At 40.9% G+C, this 20900-nt stretch overlaps 1 protein-coding gene across 2 annotated transcripts in view; it reads left to right on the top strand.

The window, feature by feature from the left end:
• Window positions 1–20900, top strand: part of raver2 (ribonucleoprotein, PTB-binding 2) — a 96551-nt gene that overhangs the window by 26401 nt on the left and 49250 nt on the right. For both annotated transcript variants that reach the window (XM_030433764.1, XM_030433763.1), the window contains exon 3: window positions 2265–2331. In XM_030433764.1, coding sequence (XP_030289624.1) covers window positions 2265–2331 — 67 coding nt within the window. The remainder of the gene's footprint in view (window positions 1–2264; window positions 2332–20900) is intronic.

The raw sequence follows: 20900 nt of genomic DNA, 5'->3' as shown, positions 1-20900 counted from the left end.
ATGTGGTTCTACCTTATTTATCTCTTGTGTATTTAGGATATTAACATTTGTTTTGAGACATTGCAAATCTCACTTATTAAGATCTTTAAAAAATAAAAGCACATTGCTCCATTAAAAGGGTGCACCTGCATTATTATTTAATATTATTAGCATTATATCAGTGTCATAAAATGGTATTGAAATTACAATATAGTTTATCATAGTGTTGTAAAAAGTCAAGTTATTGTGTTGAAATATTAGTTTGTTAAAAGTCAAAGTGAGCCAGATGAATAGCAGTTCATCTGATATTATCTGGTTCTGTGTTTATTGTTACAGACTCGTCTGCATCATAGATAGGTGTGTAGTGAAAAAAAAGAAACCTTCCTCCTCGTGTTTTTTTTCTCACCCCTGGCCCTGATACTCTTCTGTAGCACACCATACGAACATAATCGCTGTGAATTCTGAGTCTTCACCTGAGCATAAAACACTTTGAAGGTCCTGCCTGGTGACATCACACTGTAGACTTTCCATTACATCTTTGACTGTGGCTCGCTGGATGTTCTAGCGCTGTGGTCGCTCTGCCTACATTCGAACTAAAACTGTTCTTGGACAGGTTTCACTGTGACTGGATCGGCAAGGTTTCTCATACCATAGGGGCTTATCTAAGATACTAGTCGCCGGAACAATTTGTGCCGTCACTTGTGTGCAGGAGAGACTCTGGGTGGCCATGTAACAGAGGAAATGAATCGGGAAGGGTCCAAGGCTAATAGAGTTAGCAGTGTGCAGTTCATAACACATGCACACAGGGTGCGAGGATCTTTTGCTGTGGTTTTGCAGCTCCATTTCTGACTCACTTCTTCATATACAGGCACTAAGACAATATAAAACATTTTTCAGGAGATTTAATTACACTCTACATTTAAGGTTCAGATGTATTACTCAGGAAAAAGACTCCTGCACACTGTCCACTTCACCTAGCAATAAGGTTTATTGACAACAACGTTCCGGTACTTAGACCTTCATCAGGTTATCTAAGATAACTATCCGAGATCGTTGGCCTTCGGTCTTCTCCTATGCACCTATCGACCTTAAGGTGTACAAAAGCCTCGCTCTGTAGATGTATTACTCTGAAATGCAGCCTTGTGTGTGTGTGTGTGTGTGTGAGAGTGATTACTGTGTGGTGGGCTGCTGTGATTATAAACCTGTCAGGAGACCAAAAGCTTTTCATCTTGAAAATACACCTTTTTTGGGAAAACATAATTATCCTTAAGAGACAAATTAATGCAATCGGGGAAGTCTGCCATCAAAGAGTTTATGGTGGGGGGAAAATAAGGTTTCATAATTGATGAGAAATCCTTTTATAAGATTAATCTCAATTCAAGTGACAGTGACTATTTGAATACTGAGTTTGTTATTGAAAGCAGTTGGCTAGTTCATCATAACCACTCTTGCTGGCAGAAAGGTGCTGTCATGAAACAGCTTTAACTAAGCCATTTCTATAAAGTCTGACGTGCTATAGAGTTGCATTCGCTGACCATATGTAAAGAGTGCTGCTGGTGAAAAAAGCAATATGTAAGATATGGCCAGGATTTTTACTTGAAAAAGTCCAAAATCTAACATTATCAACAGAGTATGAAGAAACAATAGTGCTGACTGATGTTGTCAAAGATGTCCATGTGTGAGACGTCTACTGAAGTTAACATGCTAACCAGCTTGCCCCAGCCCATCCCGTCTCCTAATACCACTAGTTAGCCGCTGTAGTTTCAGCTGGGGGATGCTAAAGCAGTCAACCACTCCTCACTGCAAAAAAAACTCTCCTGTCCTCGACTGCCATGTCTTCCTGTCCATTGAGTCGTGAGGCTGCGATGTGGGCAGACTCCTGTCAGCTAAAAGCGCCACTTAGCTCCCTGACTAACTGAGCTACTTGCTAACATCAGCTAGTGGCTAAGCTAAAGATGGCTCCAGCAAAGACAAGTCCAGTATAGTTAGCAGCAGCAGGTGATTATTGTGAGGATTTCTGGCTATTTCGCACCAGATTACTTGACTGACTGCAAATCACTGAACATTTTAAACAATCCAGAATAATCAGATGAAAATACCAAACCGCGCTGGTGATGTATGGTGAAATTGCCCACTTTTTGAATTTTGTGACATTTTAAACAACCTGGAGACTACGTAATTGATCTAGAAGAAAAACACATTTAATTTCGAATGACATCATTTATTTGGAATTTGATGATCTCAGCTCAAGACTTTCCTGTCTCTTTTTTTCTGTCTGTTCACAGGAAGTTCATGAAATTCTCAAAGAATATGAACTGAAGTACTGCTTTGTGGACCGCAACAAAGGCACAGGTAAGACTCTCACTTTACCACACACAAACACACATATGCTTGTACTCCTATACTTGTGAGGACCGCTACCAACATGCATTCACTAACCCTAACCTTTACCTTTACCACCACATGTAAACACCTAACCACAACTCCAAACTTTATTCTGAACCTAAAAGCTGTTAAGTCTTTATCCTTAAACAGAAAAACAGAGGAGCATTTAAAATGACCTCAGGCTCCAAACATGTGGTCCTCACAAAGATAGACATACAAGATCATATACACACATGTACACACATGCAGCTTTGCTTAAATGAATATGTAAACCAAACCCTAAACACACAGTACATCCATGTCATATCTGTCATCACATGTGTATTTATAGTTGCATGGAAAGGAGTGAACTAGTGATATCCACTGTGTGGTCGGAGGGATGACTGGAACTTTGTATGGTTTCACATGTTGTACAAATTGTGTTGAGGTCAGACTGGTGGATGACCTGTGACTCTAGTTACTAAGATCTGTTTCCATGTTCTCTTAGCGGAGTAATGGTGATTAAATGACTGGCTTTATGTAAAAAGGACGTCTTGGTTACCATTTGAAAAAACTTGACCCTGAATTAACTTAAATAAGTATTTCAAAGTTACATTAAGTAGACCTAGCTAAAACTAATATAATATATTACAACAGTTAACATATGACAGGGGTTTCCTGAATTAAGTTTGCGCTTATTGATATAACTGTCAGTGCAAGACAATGCAATTCAACAGCAGCACAAACTTCAGCCTCCAAAATCCCCATAAAGTTGAATTAATACCAATTCTTCACCAAATACTGAATATTATTAACTTTATGAAGGTAGTAGAGTTGTTGTATTAGACTGCATTACTTTGAGCCAGTTATTCGTAATATTGACACCAGAATGCAAGATTTGAAGATTTTCTGACCTCTGATGTTGGCTGGAATACAGCATAAGAACTGAGGGTGTTGTGTGACACAAATTAGTGATATTTGGTTAAATAAAAAAATCAACTATATTGACTTGACTTCTATTCAGACTTAAGTTTGGGATCCAAAAGTTAGGGATTTTAGTGTTTTTGGCATTTCTGCTTAAAAACAAGATAGGTGGCTGGTAGAAAGGATCTTTATATTAGAGCACTAGCAGGAGGAGTCAGCGATGGATTCAGTTCCAGTGTTTGTAAAATAAAGAAACGTTTTTAAAGTTGCAATATGTAAGAATTTTTGTTCAAAAAACATTTTAAATTAACTGGAATTAACAACAGAATGGACATAAATAACCGATTTCTATGTCTATGTATTGTTTTTGTAGATTATCTACTGAAGTTAGCGTTATAACTAGCAAGCCTGGGTGGCTGAAAGCCTCTTTCTCCCACTGGTCAAAAGGTCCTGTGCAAATACCAACTCCCGACTAGCTGCAAGGCTAACTGAGCTAACAAGCTAACAGTAGCTACAGTCATAATCAGAATACAGTTACCAGCTGCTCTGGTGATATGCTGCCTATATTTGTATGGAGACTGAGCTCAACAGGTGCTCAATTCTTACATATTGCACCTTTAAAGATGGTGCATTACTTTTAATGCCATTTAAAAAATATTATGGCACACCCTTAATCACAGACTCACATAGTAAATGTAATCTTATCCACTAAACACCTGAATTAACTCTGAACCATATTTTAGACATGTTTTAATGATAGTCTTTGTCATTAACTAAAATCCTAGCTGTGTATAAGAGTGGCTGTCTCATTTTGAAGGCTTTTCCACATCCTCACCTTCTGAGTACATCTGGTCCTCACAAGCCTGGAAACACAAGAAGACACACACGTCCGCACACACACAGACCAGACCCCTGGAGTGTGTCCCTTTCCAGGGAAATCTTACATAGTGTCTATATTTAGTCCGTTCAGTCAGCCAAGCACCTGAAACATAACGCTTTTAGAAAGTAGAGGGGAGCTGTAAACAGCTGAGATATCAAAGCACCAGCCTGTCCAAAAGGTTAATGGGGTTTCAGAGCCTGATAAAACACAGGCCCTCATCGGACCAACAACCACAGTACTCGAGTAATTAGTCTGCTACGGTGGTGTTGGGCTCGGATGTTCTGAGTTGGATGGAGTGGGATTAGAGTCCATTGTCAACCAGAGGTTGTGTAAGAGCAAGTTTAGTTAAATTTCCACATTTTCTTTTGTTTATCTTAATATGATCTTTATTTATCCCTCAGTCACTGTGGTTCTTCTCTAACACCACCATCTGTCACTGGCACAGTCTTTGTCGGTCTCTCCTTTTTACAGATCCCTCCTTTGTCTTTCTCCATCACTCCTCTTCAGTGAAGTACCACTTGTTTCATTTCAAGGACTTGTTTCAGCAGTTTGACAGCATAATATGGTAACGGCCAGGAGTCTCAATGTGAGGCCTTTGAATTAAGATGGAGAATGTTTTAAGTGAAATTTTCATCTGTCTTCAAAGAGTTTTGCTGAGGGCCTCGGGTGAGGTTTTACCAGGTGACATTTTCATGGATTCTATCGAGGAACCAGTTGAGATAGACATTACAGCAGATGAGTGGCTGTAGGAGGTTTTGTCTGCTCCGAGGCGAGAGCGGGGGCTTTCACAGTTTGTTAGCTTCACACTCGAGTTTGAAGCTGATCAGTGTTCAGGAAAGTGCAGATAGCTTGTGTTGATGAGAGGATGAGAGTGAATAACACGGAGAGAGGCATCAAAACCGTGAGTTTTCAGATCATATTTCAAAAGCTTGCTGTTCATGCTGAAACACCCAAACATTTTGATTTAGGGCAATAACTTCTTCCTCTTTTAAAATCGAGTCTTTTAAATTACCACCATCCTGTGGTAGTGGGGTTGAATAGATCAGACATGGACACTTAGCAGGATAACCTCCAGGGAAAACAGCTTTCTGAGATATGAAGTATCTCTTCTCCTATTTGGTTTGGCAATGTGTAGCACTTAGGCGCAGTTAAGATAACCATACCTTTCTGCTGCAGACAGCTGTACAGGTAGGCCAGATAAGTTCACGTAAAATTGAACATTCAGTCATTAACTACGCACACCCAAGAAAACGTGAAATTTAATTGTCTACAAAGCTTCACAGCTGACCAGCATTGCAAAGTCTCCTCAACAGCTGAAGTAGATTGAGAAAAGAATGTTAATTCTAAAGAAAGAAAATAATATAAAAAGGCACGTAATAGCTCTATACAGCTCATCCGGCATATTCCAAGTCTCTGGAAGTCCCAAGATCCCAAAGTTGTACAAAAAGCTAGGTGTTATAACCCACTGGGTATCGAATGTCTCATCCAACTCTGGCAAAATACAAACAGGAGTATTTCCCAAAATGTTGACCTGTACCTTTAATATTGCAGCTCTGTGTTAGGACCTAATACTGAGCACAAACCTTACCAGCATACTGTACGTCAGTGATGGCCAACTGAGTGCCATTGACAGCCAACATGTTGCAGAACAATGAACTTGCCTGCTGAGATGATTGGATGTTGGTTGGAATGAAAAACCTGCACATTATTAACACTCCATGGTGAATTCATGGCCACTCTGACCATTTAACACCCCCTACCCCCCCCCCCCCCCCCCCCCCCAAACATTCGACCACAGTCGACAAATTTACCCATTTTCAAGATGATATCCTCTCCTTTTAAGATCCTTTCATCTGCAACCACACCATAGAACATAATCTCTTCAAGTTGAGGTTGAGTGAATAAAAATCTATGGTCGCGATTTTTGCAGTCGGTATGTAGTGTTTTCATGTCATGCATGTGGTGATTCTAGCCATGATTCTCTGAACCAACCTGGATAGCCCAGCCTAACTTGAACGAGTTGATACTAAAAACCATCCACAGTTTTTGAGACTTTTGAAAACAAAAAAGAGCGAGTTGTGTCCAGCCGAGCAGTGGAAACTGTGGAAACGGCATGCGTGTGTGTGTGGTGGGGGATCCCGGGCTGCTTCAGTTAGAGGTGTGGAAGATTGATTTCATGCTTCTGTAGCTTTGCACTTTGCGTGTTTCCATGTGTGTGTGCGCTGAAGGAGTGAATGTTTTGCCTTGATCCGGTAACCCCTCGGCTTGTCGCCTCTTCACTTTCCCCGAATGCAATCCTCTATCAGACCTCAACTTCTTAGTGTTTGTGCTGATGTACACATGTCTGTTTGTGCGTTTTAATGTGTGTCATAACACATTTACTGCAGTGTTTCTTTTATGTAACGTTATGTTTATGTGTGTTTGTTTGTGTATGCACGCGCGTGAGTGAGTGTGTGTGTGTGTGTGTGTGTGTGTGTGTGTGTGTGTGTGTGACACTGCGGTCAGCTTGAACCTGCCAGCCTTTGGATCAGTTTTCATGACAGCTGGATAACATCACCCCGACCAAGTGTTTATAGTCTGACTCACCGTCTCTTTCCCCTCTCCCTCTGTCTCTTTATCTCTTTCACCTTTTCTGCCTCTCCAGTCACACAGCTTTAAAATGTAACAGGATTTTATGCTTCTTCTTGTCACTGCTGTCATGCAACAGTTGGAAAAGTTCGGGGTGAAGCACTCCATACAACTGTTTAAAGTGAATGAGCTGAAGTATGTTCAAAAGTTCAGACTCTAGCGCTCGTGAAACCTAGATCCTTGTCAATGTTGACATATGTTTACTGATCTTTATCTAAGGGAAAAGATGCCGATATTGTATGTTTTGGATCAAGAGTGTGTTTGCGCGTGTGACTTTGTGCATGTCCTTTCGGTCTCTTCTGTAGTGAGTCTTACTGTGAATTTTGTAAAATGGTAAAAAAAAGTTCCAAGATCAAGTTGTTAAAAGTATTCTTTGTCGCCTTCTTTTTTATTTCTCTTTTCTTTATTTCTTTTTTAGAGAAAGAAAGTACAGGGACGACTGCATTCCTTCAATTCATTCTTTCTGTGTTGCTTTCGTGCCTTGACGGCCCTCTTGCATTTCTCCCTTTCTGCTTCATCCTTGAGATTATTGATGTCGTAGGTATGAAACCTTTTTTTTTTAATATTTTTTGGCGAGATGCTGGATCACCTGTGAATCACAGCGTGTGTGCAGCTATGTGTCATCCTTTTCAATGAATTTTGAGTTTAGTTTGTTTTGGTCGGTGACGCCGTTTTTTCACTGTTCAGGGGTATCGCTGTCAAAGTTGCGAATGCTAACAAGTGTCAGCAGTGTCGCTGCTGCACCTGTGAAACAGAAGAAGTCTCCTGGGAAACACGTTTCAGAGCCTCTTATGTCTGAATTGATTTTGTGTAGTATCAGTTTTTGAGTAAATTTAAAGTTAAAATTAGCTAAACGTAATGTAAAAAAGTGTTTAGGCATTCCTTCTTTCTTTCTTATAATACACACGTATTTACACACTCTTGTAGAGACAATGGTGGAATGACAATAAGTACATTTACTCAAGTGTTCTAGTTACTGTAGTGCTTAACTTTTCCTTTTTCTGCTAATCTATATTTTATCTCCACCTTGTATTTGAGGCAAATATTGTACTCAACTACATTTATTTGTGTACTTTGGTGGCTAGTCACCTTGCAGATTGAGAGTATTGATATGAAAAATAACTAGAATGGCACTATGTGTGTGTGTGTGTGTGTGTGTGTGTGTGTGTGTATGAAATCTCCATAGCCCTGTATCACTCTGAATTTTAAAGGTACAATATGTGACAATTGGCCGCCTCTTGAATCCATGCTACAAACCAATGGTGGGATGCATATCACCTGTGAAACAGAAATCTATACTGTTTTATTAAACGAGAAATTAACAATAATAAATGCGACTTGCCGGAAATACAACGCAATGAACTCTCAGCAGGTGGTGAGAGAGAGTGAGACTTTTGGACGAAAAACATCGACTTTGGTCAAGCTTCAAAGCAGAAAGTGTTTGGTCCAGGCCCTTTGTGAACAACAGCAGCTGACCCAGAATTGAGGCGGTGCTTTGGCTCACTGTATCAGCAGGTGGTGAGAGCGAGACACCAGGCTGAACAGAGGGAGCTTCTCATCAATCTCAGCTCATATTATCCCTGAGTTCTCAGCAGATAATTATCCAGGAATTAACCTCAGCCCAATTAGGTAATCTGGTCAACTATCTTGCAGGACGTTGCTGTCTTTGACGTCATTATTCAGCTCAAATGAGAGCGATGATCAACAGATCACAGGGTTCACTAACATTTCCCTGCGAAGTTGACTCATTAAAATGTAATTTTTTTATGCGATGGACTTATTTTCATACAAATCATGCTGCATTGTTGATACTCTTTTATTAACTTCAAACTGGGCACACTTGAAGAATTTACACCCTTTACAAAATGTGTTTACTCCTTTCTTAATAGTGAAAATGATGTACTTTTTATACCACAGCAATCAAAAGACACGTGTTTTGTCACTGTGAGGCTGAACTACAACAGAACACAGCAGTTAGCAGTCAGATTAGCTTAAAATATGAAATTGCTTTTATATTGGTTTTATTTATCTTTCTGCTGTTGTTATCAGCCCCTGGGCTCTGTAATAAATGCACAATGAAATATTAATCATTCCGAGGAAACTGAAGTTTGCTCTGAGAACTCAGTTTTAAGGGTTTTCACACAGCGGGTTCAGCATCATCAGATAAATTCATCTTCTGTAATAAAGTTTATGGGATTTATGTTTTATTAGAGAATATGCGGCCCAACATCGAAATATTGTTTGTTGTTTGATAACTTATAGATAGACGAGTTATATAAATGTTGTCTATATTTCGAAATATTACTCATCAATATCAAACATGATAAGCTGAAAACAATGAGCTAAAAAAACAAAACATTATTTAAGCATCCCTGAAGGGTCAGGCTCTGCTGTCGGGTGGGTATGGATAGAAAAATTACATAATTCCCCCGTGGTAACAGAAAGCGGATACATGGTTTTAATGCGAGCATAGAGAGATTTTTATAATTGGAGTGAAAAGCGCACATATTCTCTGAGCTGAGTGTATCACACAAAAACAGTCGAGCATGCACAGGACTCAAACATTTTCTGAACGCTATGATCGTCACTTGGGAGTATGTTTGTGTGTGTTTGTATCATTGCGGGACTCCTTTTAGCAACAGGTCCATTATAGACATAGAGGATTGGACTCCCTCCAGTGTTTATGATCATTTGACATATCAGATACTGGAATTGCTGCACACAGACGGACCTCTAACAGGAACCAGTTAATGGAAAATTCTGTTATTCCTTTTAGCTTCTATTGTCATCGCTTCCGCCATCGTTACCATCATGTTGTTGATGCAGTGTGTTTGTTTGGATGATTTTTTATTCATCCTCTGGCCTTAGGACATTATTTCATCCATTCTTTGAAGAAGGAAATCCTGTATTGGCCGACCAACTGTGGATTATTAAGCACACACCTTTTAAAACGCAATATGTGTTTAAAAAACAAATATATCAGCTTACATTTGTGAAGATTCGGAAGATTCATATCATGTCTTAGCACTTAACACATTTCAAAATATATGCCACCATTCATTTGGTCCCCAATGGTCCCCTTAAAATTGTTTTTGCAGGAAATTTTTACCTCTTGGGCAAAATATATGATAAGGCCGCACTGTTTTGAAACTACCTCGTACAATATGCATGCAATATATATGCAGTAGGCTAATATACCGTAGACTATATAGGCTAGTCATTGACTGCTGAACCCTGTACCGTTATAGCATCGTGATTTCAAAGGCCCCCAAGCAGAGAGCACAATGGCGTGTCCCTCAGAGTTGGACACTTGCCAAGTTGAGATGGGAGAGTTGATCTGACTCCCTCAGCTGGTATTGGAAAACAGTTTTCTCCGCCGGGTCAGACAGTCAGAGGTTGCCGAGAGGGACAGTAGGGAAACAGTTGTGACTGCAGTGGTGTGCTAATGACCAGCTCCGGCCTCACGGCAACTCTGAGGGGAAACACGGCCTCAAAATCAGAATCACGCCCAGCGCGATGTTTCACCGGGGACATCAACGCATGCCAATTCAGACATCGCCTAACCCTGTATCAGAGAAAGCATCAGCCTTGTTGATTCGTTGTGTCATGTGCTGTAGCTACAATTAAAGGGATTAAAGGACTTGTCATTTCCCTTCCAGTTGTTGGGAGATTCACAAGACATGAACAACTACTGGCATTCTAATTGGCACAATCTGCCTGCCTCAAACGTCACAGCCCTTGTTTGTAATGCAGACTTTATACTAATCAACAGTTTTATTATAATTTGATAAATGTGATGAAGTTATTTCAGTGTGAGTCTTTTCCTTGAGGTGTGTGTGACTAGCTTCTCCTGGGATATAGGTGTTAATTGCACGTAAGATAATTCTGTCAGAGGACACATCCCATTAGTAATTGACCTCATGCTAATATCCTATACACATTTTGCTCTAATTGAATTTATTGAATGTAACAGCAGAGATTTCTTCCACAACTGTTGTCCTCTGTGTCATAATTCTCTGGGGTGTCTCCCTTGCTGTTTCGCTGGTAACTAGTTAGCAGAACCTCTCCTGGTTCCTCTCTGGTCCTGGCTTGCTCTAATTGAAGCGTACTGCTTGGAACAGCTTTGGCATGCATCTGCACCTCATGACCATATCAGTTCACCGAGCCGGCCTCTGCCGTTGGACTTATTAGGTCATACTGATGGAGAGTGTTTATGTGTCCGTGTCAGTGCACGTCTCTGTGTTTAATGTGTGTGTTTAAGCGTGCCCTGCTGTGTGTGTACATACCTCCATGTCTCCATTTGCGGCTTCGCTCCGGGCTGTTGCTTCAGCTCCTTGGCTAATGATGATTTTTTTTTCTTAAACACCCACCCTCCAAACACACACACAACCACACACACACTTCCTATGCTGTGCTTCCTATGCGTCCTTCTTCTCCTCTGTCCTTCCTACACTTCTGATGTGTTTTTTGTTTTTTTATATTTTATAGCCAAAATATCTCCTGAAAAATCCTCCCGCAAGCCTTTGATCTATGTCTATGAATACCTACCAGGTACCAGGTCAGCTTGCATACACCTGATCCAGAAAAGCTTGAACGCATTTGTACCATTTGCGTGTCATTTTAAATTCATTCGGTCTTGATATTTTGGAAGAAGTGACAACCCTAATAGTTACTGACCCTCGGTTGTGTCAGATCGAGAGTCCATAGTTAAATCCTGTCATTGTTGAGTTAGTAATGTAAGGTTACCAGACAGTCCAAAATTAAAACACACACACACACACACGCACGCACGCACACACACACACACACACACACACACATACATACACACACACAATCGGACGATATTTTCCCAAACGTTATGGGGACATCTCCATCATATTAGGTCAAAGCTAAAGTTAATCCCTTAGGTTTTGACATCCTCAAATGGGAGTAAATGGAGGCATTTGTGTTGATTTAACAGAGTAGCTCCCGTGTTTAGCACTCAGCCTTGGACTGACCTTGTCTTGTTAAAAATATCCTGTGGTTTTAATGCTTATGAGTGTTGAAATGTTGTGGTCCCTCGTTAGAAATGTGCTGGCCTGCACTGCCAACAACCGAGAGCAGCGTGACATGGTGACGTAGTGCGATGTCATGAAGTCGCGGAATCAAAGGCGGGAATACTGACAAAGGCGTTTCAGGCACTTCAGGAGCAGCATTTTCTTTGGAGGAGAATATCTCACACTTTGACCTTTTACATGTACAAGAACATATATACCCCACTGAAGGAAAGGGTGAAAACGAAAAAGCATAATATGTGTCCTTTAAGGCTTCCCCTCACCATTAGCAAATTGGAGGCACTCTACCAGCAGCTTGTTAGCTGGCCCATGGCCCGTGTTCATAAAGTTAAGCATCCATCATTATCAGTCTCCATGCACACATTACTGGGCTGTGCTGGGATTGTCACCGCTGGATAAAATCTCATTATCAGAACAGATTAGGAGTCGGCTGCAAATTTGGGCCAGCCCTGTTGATGTTTGATTTAAATTTTGGAGCTTTGCATCCCAAGCATTTCAACTCACCTGTTGCCAGAGGCCGTTGATAAACGATGGTCATTAAACGGGAATGTTTAATTTTAATACAGTAGATATCTCTCGGGGTTTCAGAACAGGCCAAACAAAATTATATGCAAATTCACGAGCTGATGAGTTTTAATTATTTATTTCCCATTCTCAGATCCTATCTTGTGTGATCCATTTCCTCTTCCCATCATTCAAGTGGCCTCAGGCAGAGATCCATGTCATCAGTTTTAATCAACTAATTATTATTTATATCCACAACTCATTTCAGATCACAGACCAGCTGAGAAGGAGTGTAGCTTCAGAATATTTCCTCTTTTGAGCGGACGTTTACAAACAATTCAAAATGCAGGTCAGAAAGTCAGTTGACTTTTGGTAAAACTTTATAAATACTAAATATGCACGAAGTCTGAGGCTCATATTTAACTCGGCTCTCAAATAAAATCTCAGCCAGACAGTCAGGATGGCAGACAGGCAGCTTGACAGGCACACAGATGCACACATTTGCATATGTACCCGCAGACGGGCAGATGAAGCTGTCTGCCAGGCTGTTAGAAATCTGTAGGCATCAATTCATCCAGCCCCACAGCCACAGTGAGCCAGCCGCTTCCACATGACGCCACAAGTCCAGAGGTATGTGTACTAATTCGGCAGCGCTGCGGAACCAGGGATCCGGGAATACAATGGCGGGGTTTATCCAGGGAATCCCGGCCTTTCAATGGAGGCCTTTGTGTTTGTCGCTGCACTGTCCAGTAATGAAGACAACACATGCTGGCACAAAGCTCATTGGCCTGTCGCTTTGTGTGTTCGTGACGGTGAGGGTGAAGTACAAAAATACACAAGCCGAGGGATGAGTATGGAATTGTGACAGAAGTAACACCATCCGTCACTTCTGCTGTTTTCTCTGTAACTTTGCCCTTAAAACCCTCATTCAGCTCTTCTTTCTGTTGCTGTTTACATCGATAACCCATTCTGTTTGTTTTCACCACTCTTCACAACGTACATCTCTTTGTGTCTGGGTCGCTGTTGGTTTGTGTTCTTCTCCGGTAATAATGATGCCGAATGGAGAGTTGATTAGCTTTGCTGTTAGTTGTTTTTGATGTCTGGAAGGTAGCGTTTGGCTTAGAAGTAGAACGTGGACCTTAAGAGGCAATGACTGTGCTTCACTGCTTGTGTTTCCTGCAAATGTCTGAGAAAACATTAAGCTCATTACATGCGGCATTGCGGTGTTGAATGTGGGTTCTGAACTGGAACAGGTTTCGGCTATATTAAGGACAGATATTCCCTCAGTCTCAATTCTGCTGGTGAATTCCTTAAAGAGATCATGTGTAAGAATGCTGCATTTAAATGTCTAAAAATGACCAGACCAAATGTTTCCAACGATGTTCAATCCCAGAGAAATCCACAAGTTCTCTCAAAGTAACCATACATTTGGTCGTCCAACACTACATCTAGGATAGGGAAAAGTAAAAAAAAAAAAAGTAAAAAAAACACTGGCAAATGTCTTCCGTTTTGATGGAGAGACCTTTAGCAGAAATGACATACAGTATTGTGCATTTAAAATATCTTTTCAGAGCATTGGTCCAACTGAACTTCCCCTTTATATTGGTGGATATGCATGTTTCTAATCACATATACAGAGCAATCAAATTGTGGTAAAGCTTCAAAAAAGTAAGAGGTGATGCAGCAAAATCTACGGCCGCAGAAACAAGTTGTAATTGATGGAGTATCAGAATGACAATTCCCCTACATTCCCTACAACATTTTGATATGTCATTACTTGTATTATGTAAGTATTTTGGATGTTCCATGTACGAATAGAGAAATAAGAAGTATTAGGTAGCATTTGCCTGTTACCACTGAAGTACATTGAATTGGGGCCACTGTTTAAACTGGTAGATTTACAGTTGATTATAGCCTAGTTCCTTAAAAATATATGTCCATGGTCAATCTACTTTGCCAGCAATCATGGCAATGCAAACATAATAGACACATAGTGTCGCATGTTCCTGTATGGTTATGTAAGGCAGCTTTATTATGTCGCACTTGGACAACTCAAAGTGCTTTAAATGTAGGCAAGGAAAGAAGATCTTTAAAACAACATTCAAGGACAATGAGCCATAAAAACCAAAATAAAAGTAGTTTAAATAGAATAAGAAGAGATTTCAATAATTTTATGCAGTTAATGGTGACAGCATTCTAAAGAGATCCTGCGACTCCATTTCTGCTTTACCGCACATTAAGAGCAGTTGTTTAAATGTGTACATCCGTAATTGGAGTTAAGGATTTAGTGGAGTAATTTGTGTGTGTTTGTGTGTTTGTGTGTTTGGGCTCGGTCTCGGAGAACTCCACAACACCAGCTAAGAGAGCGATTATGAGACTCAACACCGCTCTTTTCTATTTTCCCCTTTTTCTTCTCCGTCTTCCCGTCTTAAGTGACAGCAGCCGAGTCCATCTAATTGCTTCCCTGGACAGCAGCTTGTCACTGCTCTCTCCCTCTGCCTCTCCCCCACTCTTCCTCCCCTCTTCTTTTCTTTTTCTCCCTCTCTGTCATCATCTGTCCATCTGTCTCCTTGTGAATCACTAAATGCAAATCAGCACCGACTACGCAGATATGGTGCGGCTATAAGCTTTGATCACATGCCACGCACACGCACGCACACACACACACACACACACCCTGTTACTGTACCCTTCACCTCTTGCTGTCAGTCTGTGTGAATGTGTCATATCATGTTTCATGTTTGTGTGTGTGTGCTTTCCGTGTGAGTGTGTGTGTTCATTATTGAATTCTTAAGACTTTCATTAGACCGAGTGCACTGTAGGTAGCTAATGAAGCAATAAGTGCCCCCACGCACACGCCTCGGCTTGTTAATAAACATACTCATGTTTAACACCGAGAGGGGAGAAGATGATTGTGATGCTTCCTGCTCCTTCGCCGGTTTCCACCAGCGTCATTGTCCCCTGCGCTTTGCTCGTTACAAGGCGACTGTCAATAAGGGGGCCCACCACATGGTACTACAGCTACAGGCCGCCTCGTTGCTTCAAAGTTCATGAATGACTACATTTTAATTTATGTTATGATATCAGAATGTTTCATTGTCGATTGAAGAATGCCGACAAACATAGCAGCATAGTTGTAGTGGTTGACAGTAGCGGGAGTACGAGCAACAAGTCATGCGCAGACTCAGATCAGCACAGTGCACACAGTCTAATTAGATATTTTAGATATTTATTGATTCAACCACAGTCTGGATATTCTTTTAAGTTATTTCCTCTTGATTGGTTTTGCAGATGAGTGTGGTTCTCACACCCTGGGCTGCTGACTGGTACCAGGTGATGGATTATAAGCTGTTTTTGCAGTAATTACTATCGCTGGAGTGGTATGTGTGTGTGTGTGCATGTGTGTGTGTGTGTGTGGCTCTCTGTCATCCCCACAACAGGACAGGATTTTTAACTAAAGTAGGTAATCCACAGATAATTAGTGCCATCATACATTTGAGAAACTTGAAATGTATGATCTCCTACTAGAAAAACTTGGCTTCCTACTCGGGGCAAATCCATCTATCCAACTTCATGAACAAGCAGCTATCTGATGTCACGAGACACTGACAGCAGGGATGTATGTATTTGTAGACTACAGTATTTGTATGAAGCTAATAAATGTTAAATATTAATATATGTATCCAATGTTTAAAGTACGAAGAAAAATAAAAAGCTTTAATGGCATAGTTTTTCCTCCTCTGTTCAGTTGTATATATGCAAGTAGGTTGAAATACTTGAGGGTTAAATTGTGTGCATAAATGCCAAAGAAGTTTTTCACAGTTACCCATGTTTTGACATTGTGCACCTGGAAGGCTTCAATCTCCTTTAAACCACAAACAAAAATGCGTCTCACCTTACCTGACAGGTGAGAATGCTGCAAAGTTGGTTATGGCAGTCATGATGTTTCAACATTTTCGAGTGTGAAACCACTGGATATTTTTCAGGAGACCTTTGGAAAAATTCCAGCCATTCCGTGTGTGTGGCAACAGAAAAACAAAAAAATTTGACGAGAAGTTGGGACGTCTCTTTATGGCGAACAAAACATGTATTTCAAGCCAAATTAGGATCGTTTTCTTACCATTAGCCAGTAGTTTTTGTGTCTAAACCCAACCAGACCATCGTGCATCGGTGATTGTGTTGGCCATAGGCCCCAGTGCAGTTTCAGTTGCTGCCCTGTCTATATTTGTAGGGGGTCTTATACAGTGAGTTATGGGTTATGAAACATACCATTATTTAGTTTATAATAAACTGAAGCTTGGGCTTTGCTTTGTGATCAGAAATGAGTGTAATTAATTCCGAAGACTGTGAGTGGCATCATTTTATCTTCAGAAAACTGACGCAAAAAAAAGGCAGCTCTGAAATATGTGAAAATAAATGCAGATATCCCATCAGCATAATCATATTAACCATCAAGTTTCTGTGTCCAGTGACGACCGAGGATTGTTTGTTATCTGTGGTTCACACCAACACACATGAAAGACACAGATGTCATAAACACACACACACACACACACATACACACACACACACACACACATGGACACACATGGACACACATGGCCTCACTCTTTTGGTTGAAAGCTCCCGTACAAATGGAGGGTGAACATGAAGTAACTCACAAGCAGACAAAATGGTACACCACACATAGACATGACATCTGATAATTTATGTCACTGAGTTATCAGAGCTCTCAACCTTGCGTTTTATGTATAAGGAGAGCGCACTAAAGATATGAAGAGCTTAGGATAAGCAGCCGACCGCATAAACACACACATACACAGCTGGTGCATCAGAAGAGGAAGTTCACTTTGTGATCCTCCCTGAGGTGTTGTAAGGATATTGTTGTGAATATTAATATTTTCTCCCAGAGCGTTGATGTTGTTTGTGTGTCTGTGACAGAGAGCGAACAGGGAGACTGAGAGACAAAATGAACTAAAATACTGCAAATGAATCATTCTTTAAATCTAAGCGTATTGATTTAAAGATTAGAACATCATCAGTTTGTGATTAACAAGTCCTAATTGCTGTGAATTGAGAAACTTTTGTACTGCCTGTAGCTCCTGAGATAAAAGAACCTTCTGGCTTTGCTTGTGCGCCTTTGTGTCCTCACAGGTGCATGATATCACTAATGTGTGTGAGAGCAGAAGCTCACACTGAATAGCATTAGGGCTGCAACTAATGATTATTTTCATTATCAATTATTCTGCCAATGACTTTCTCCATTTATCCTTTTGTGTATAAACGAATCTGGCGACTGATTTGTGTGTTCAGCCATCTCACGGTGCTGGCAAGTTGTAGTGACTCAGTGTCTGCTGCTGCTGCTGCCTGCTCACAGTGACAGTAGTCTGGGTAGTTGGACTGGATGCGTTACACAGTGATCCCCCGTTACTGATGCACACGTTTGTGTCACGTTTCTCAAAAATTGGTTTCTCAAACCTGTTCAGAGAAAACCATCTCCTCAAGTAAATTCATCTTTGGCAGTGTTATCCGTTTAGCTCAATTCAATTTTTCCTCTAAGACTGATGTAATGGCGACAAAAGACAAAAAATGTGATGTCTTCAAATTCCTTGTTTTATCCGGCCCAAATAAATTTGTGTTTCCAGCATATAGTACTATGAAATCCTCAGATCAAAGAAACGGACTGAGGAGAACGAGGGCAGAAAGGACTGGTAGAGAGAGGAAGATGGAGTGACATCCACCAGCAGAATGGGTGGCTGCAGGATGAGAGGGAACTAAAGTGATGGATGGAGGCTGAAGGTTAGGATTGACTCGAAATGACAGATTGTATGACTTATAGTTAAAGGGGAGACAGACAGAGGGAGGGCATGACAGAGAGAGAAATGAGAGCGATGTACTGGAAGGATCAATAGATGATGAATTGATGATACAATGGCCGACAGGGGAGGGATTACGTGGACAAATGAAAAGCATTATTACTGTAATTTACCGAATGAAAGTATTCACAGCTGATGACAAATTTTTTCCTCAATCTGCGGGCTGCTCGAGTGGCCGTACTTGAGTTTTGATGATGCTCTGAATTGAAATTTAAATCACAATCGGTTGGCAACATTGTTTTACACTTTTTCATGGTTATGTTTCCACTCGAAATGCAAATGCACATAATATACTACAAAACTGTAAACAAGCGCACAAAATTACGTTAGTGGATCATCCATTTTTAGAGTGAAACGTTTCAAAGAGGGTCGGAGCGGCTGAGTGAACAATGTAGCTGTGGGCGGGTGAGTGGGCGGCTAGTTGAAGAGATGCCGAGTGTTGGATCCACTCAGCGCTGCCTCTTATGCATCTCATCCCTCAATCCCTTCATTTCTCCATCTCTCCGTCCATCTATACACTGAACACACCGCCCACCAACGCCGTATGTAACTGCATTTAAACAGTAATACTGCAACTGATAACAGCAAGACCATCAAACACCATTTGTGTCGTCTGTGTGTGATTTTGTAGCCACTAATTCTAAATATCCATCTTCATCTGTAGAGTTACTCATGTTCTGTTACATTTGGCACTGTTGCATTCAAATGTCAGGGTAGTTTGTGATCCTCTGATTGCATCCTGTTCCACACTCGTTGCATCTTGGCTCAAATCCAACAGCTTAATCGCGGATTTTGCAGTGGGGTCTGTTTTCCTGTCAGTTGGCCAGCCTGAACCCCATTTCGTCCATTTAATTTCCCTGTGACCTGACTTTACCACCAGATTTTTTTAACTTTAGTTTCATTTATGCTTTTTCTTTTTGGTCAAACCCAATAGTATAAAGTTTAAGTTCCCATTTGATATTCTGGTCTTGTATTGTCTTAGTGTTGTACCTATCACATATGTATAAACGAGTACAGTCCTTTGGATTTGCAAAAATTGTCTGAAATCATCAAAAAAAGATTCAATTGAAATTAAATCTTCTCATACAACAAAACTAGTGAAATAAGAATAAAAGAATTCCAAAATTTCAGCATTGTATAATGTTCTTAATGACGGATCAAGTTAATTTGATATTAAACATTTTTGCTGGCAAGGGAAGCCAAAAAAAAAAAGTTAAGGCTGAACTCCTGATGTAATTTAAAGTGCTTTATGCAATGTTTTTTAAGCATGGTTCCACAACTGGCCTCATTTTTATCATACGTACACTTTTCATAATTATTCCGATCTTTCTGAATGTCGCCTCCAGGGCGGCCGTGGAAGTGCTGCAGGCTGGAGGCTTGTGTGGGGACCGGCGGATGGAAAGAGTGAGAGACGAGAGCGAGGGGACAGAATGAAGAGGAAGGGTGTTGATGATTGAGAGGAGAGTGTGGGAGGGCCGACGTGTTAGAAGACAAAAGGGCTCGGAGGATGAGAGGACCGCTGGGGGAGAGGAAGAGAGAGGATGGGATGAGAGAGGTGGATGCAGCTCGTCTGAAGTGTTTACTCATGTAGATACTGTAGCAGAGAGGAGCGATAGAAAGCCACCGAGATGCAAAAGGAGGACGAGAGTTTACACAGAGCTGAGAGGCACGATCATTGCTGTGTAATAGCCGTCAGTATTTGTATTTGTAGACACGCTGATGGTGTTCTACCACCAGGTACCGTCTATCAGAGGAGCCGCTTGTCGTTCTTCTATTCTCGTCCCGTTTTTCCCTTTGTATCTGTGAAATCTCTTTTATAATCAACACGATTCAGACAATGCTAATGTTTGGATAGCCTTTCAGATCAAAGCTGCGATCCTCTCAAAGACGATGTTTGCTGTGATCTGAGGATTTATACACTTTGCAGATTACAGTCAAGAACATCCTTATGGGGCTTCGCTGTGATGGGTGATTCAGAGGATTCTGTGTGTGTGTGTGTGTGTGTGTGTGTGTGTAAGAGCGAGAGATTGATGAAGAAAGAGAGCAGCAAGATCCACAGAGAGGCCGTCCTTTCCCGGCCTGTCAGCCCATGCTTACATACTGATAATATGTCCTTAGTGCAGGTTGAAATCGCAATGATGATGTAATTTCGAAACCCCGTCCTCTGCTCCCTGGTTTCCTCTTATCCCTTCATCTCTAAAGCAAATGTAAATCTTTGACATCACTACTTAAGAGACTTTTCACCTGTGGCAGAGAAGAAGTATCTGTGAAATGGATAAAATTATAATTTATCACATCACGGCCTGTAAGGGATGAAGCGACCACAGAAAGATAATAGATTACTTTCGGGCCGGTGGTTGGTGAAATTTCTCATTTAGATTGTTCCGTAATGTTGCCCTTGGATCGTAGTTTTGAATTTTGATTTGAAAAAAAAAAAAAACTTGGTGAAAGCAAGGTGAAAACCAGGAGCCAGGGTCTAGCCATTTTACTGAATATCAGAAGAAACAAAGGAATAATTGAATTGAAAATGTTTTTTTAAATCGGTCCACAGCCATAGTGGCCCTGTGAGACTGCGCTCAGCAATGCTTTGAGGAAGATGCTAATGTCAGCCCGCTAATATGCTCATAATGGCAACGCAAACATGATAATAATTAGTAGCTGTGATGTTTGCCATGTTTACCATCATAG

The sequence above is a fragment of the Sparus aurata genome, chromosome 11 (genome assembly GCF_900880675.1).
Source record: "Sparus aurata chromosome 11, fSpaAur1.1, whole genome shotgun sequence".
NCBI lineage: Eukaryota > Metazoa > Chordata > Actinopteri > Spariformes > Sparidae > Sparus > Sparus aurata.
This window is presented reverse-complemented; position numbering and strand designations above follow the sequence as displayed.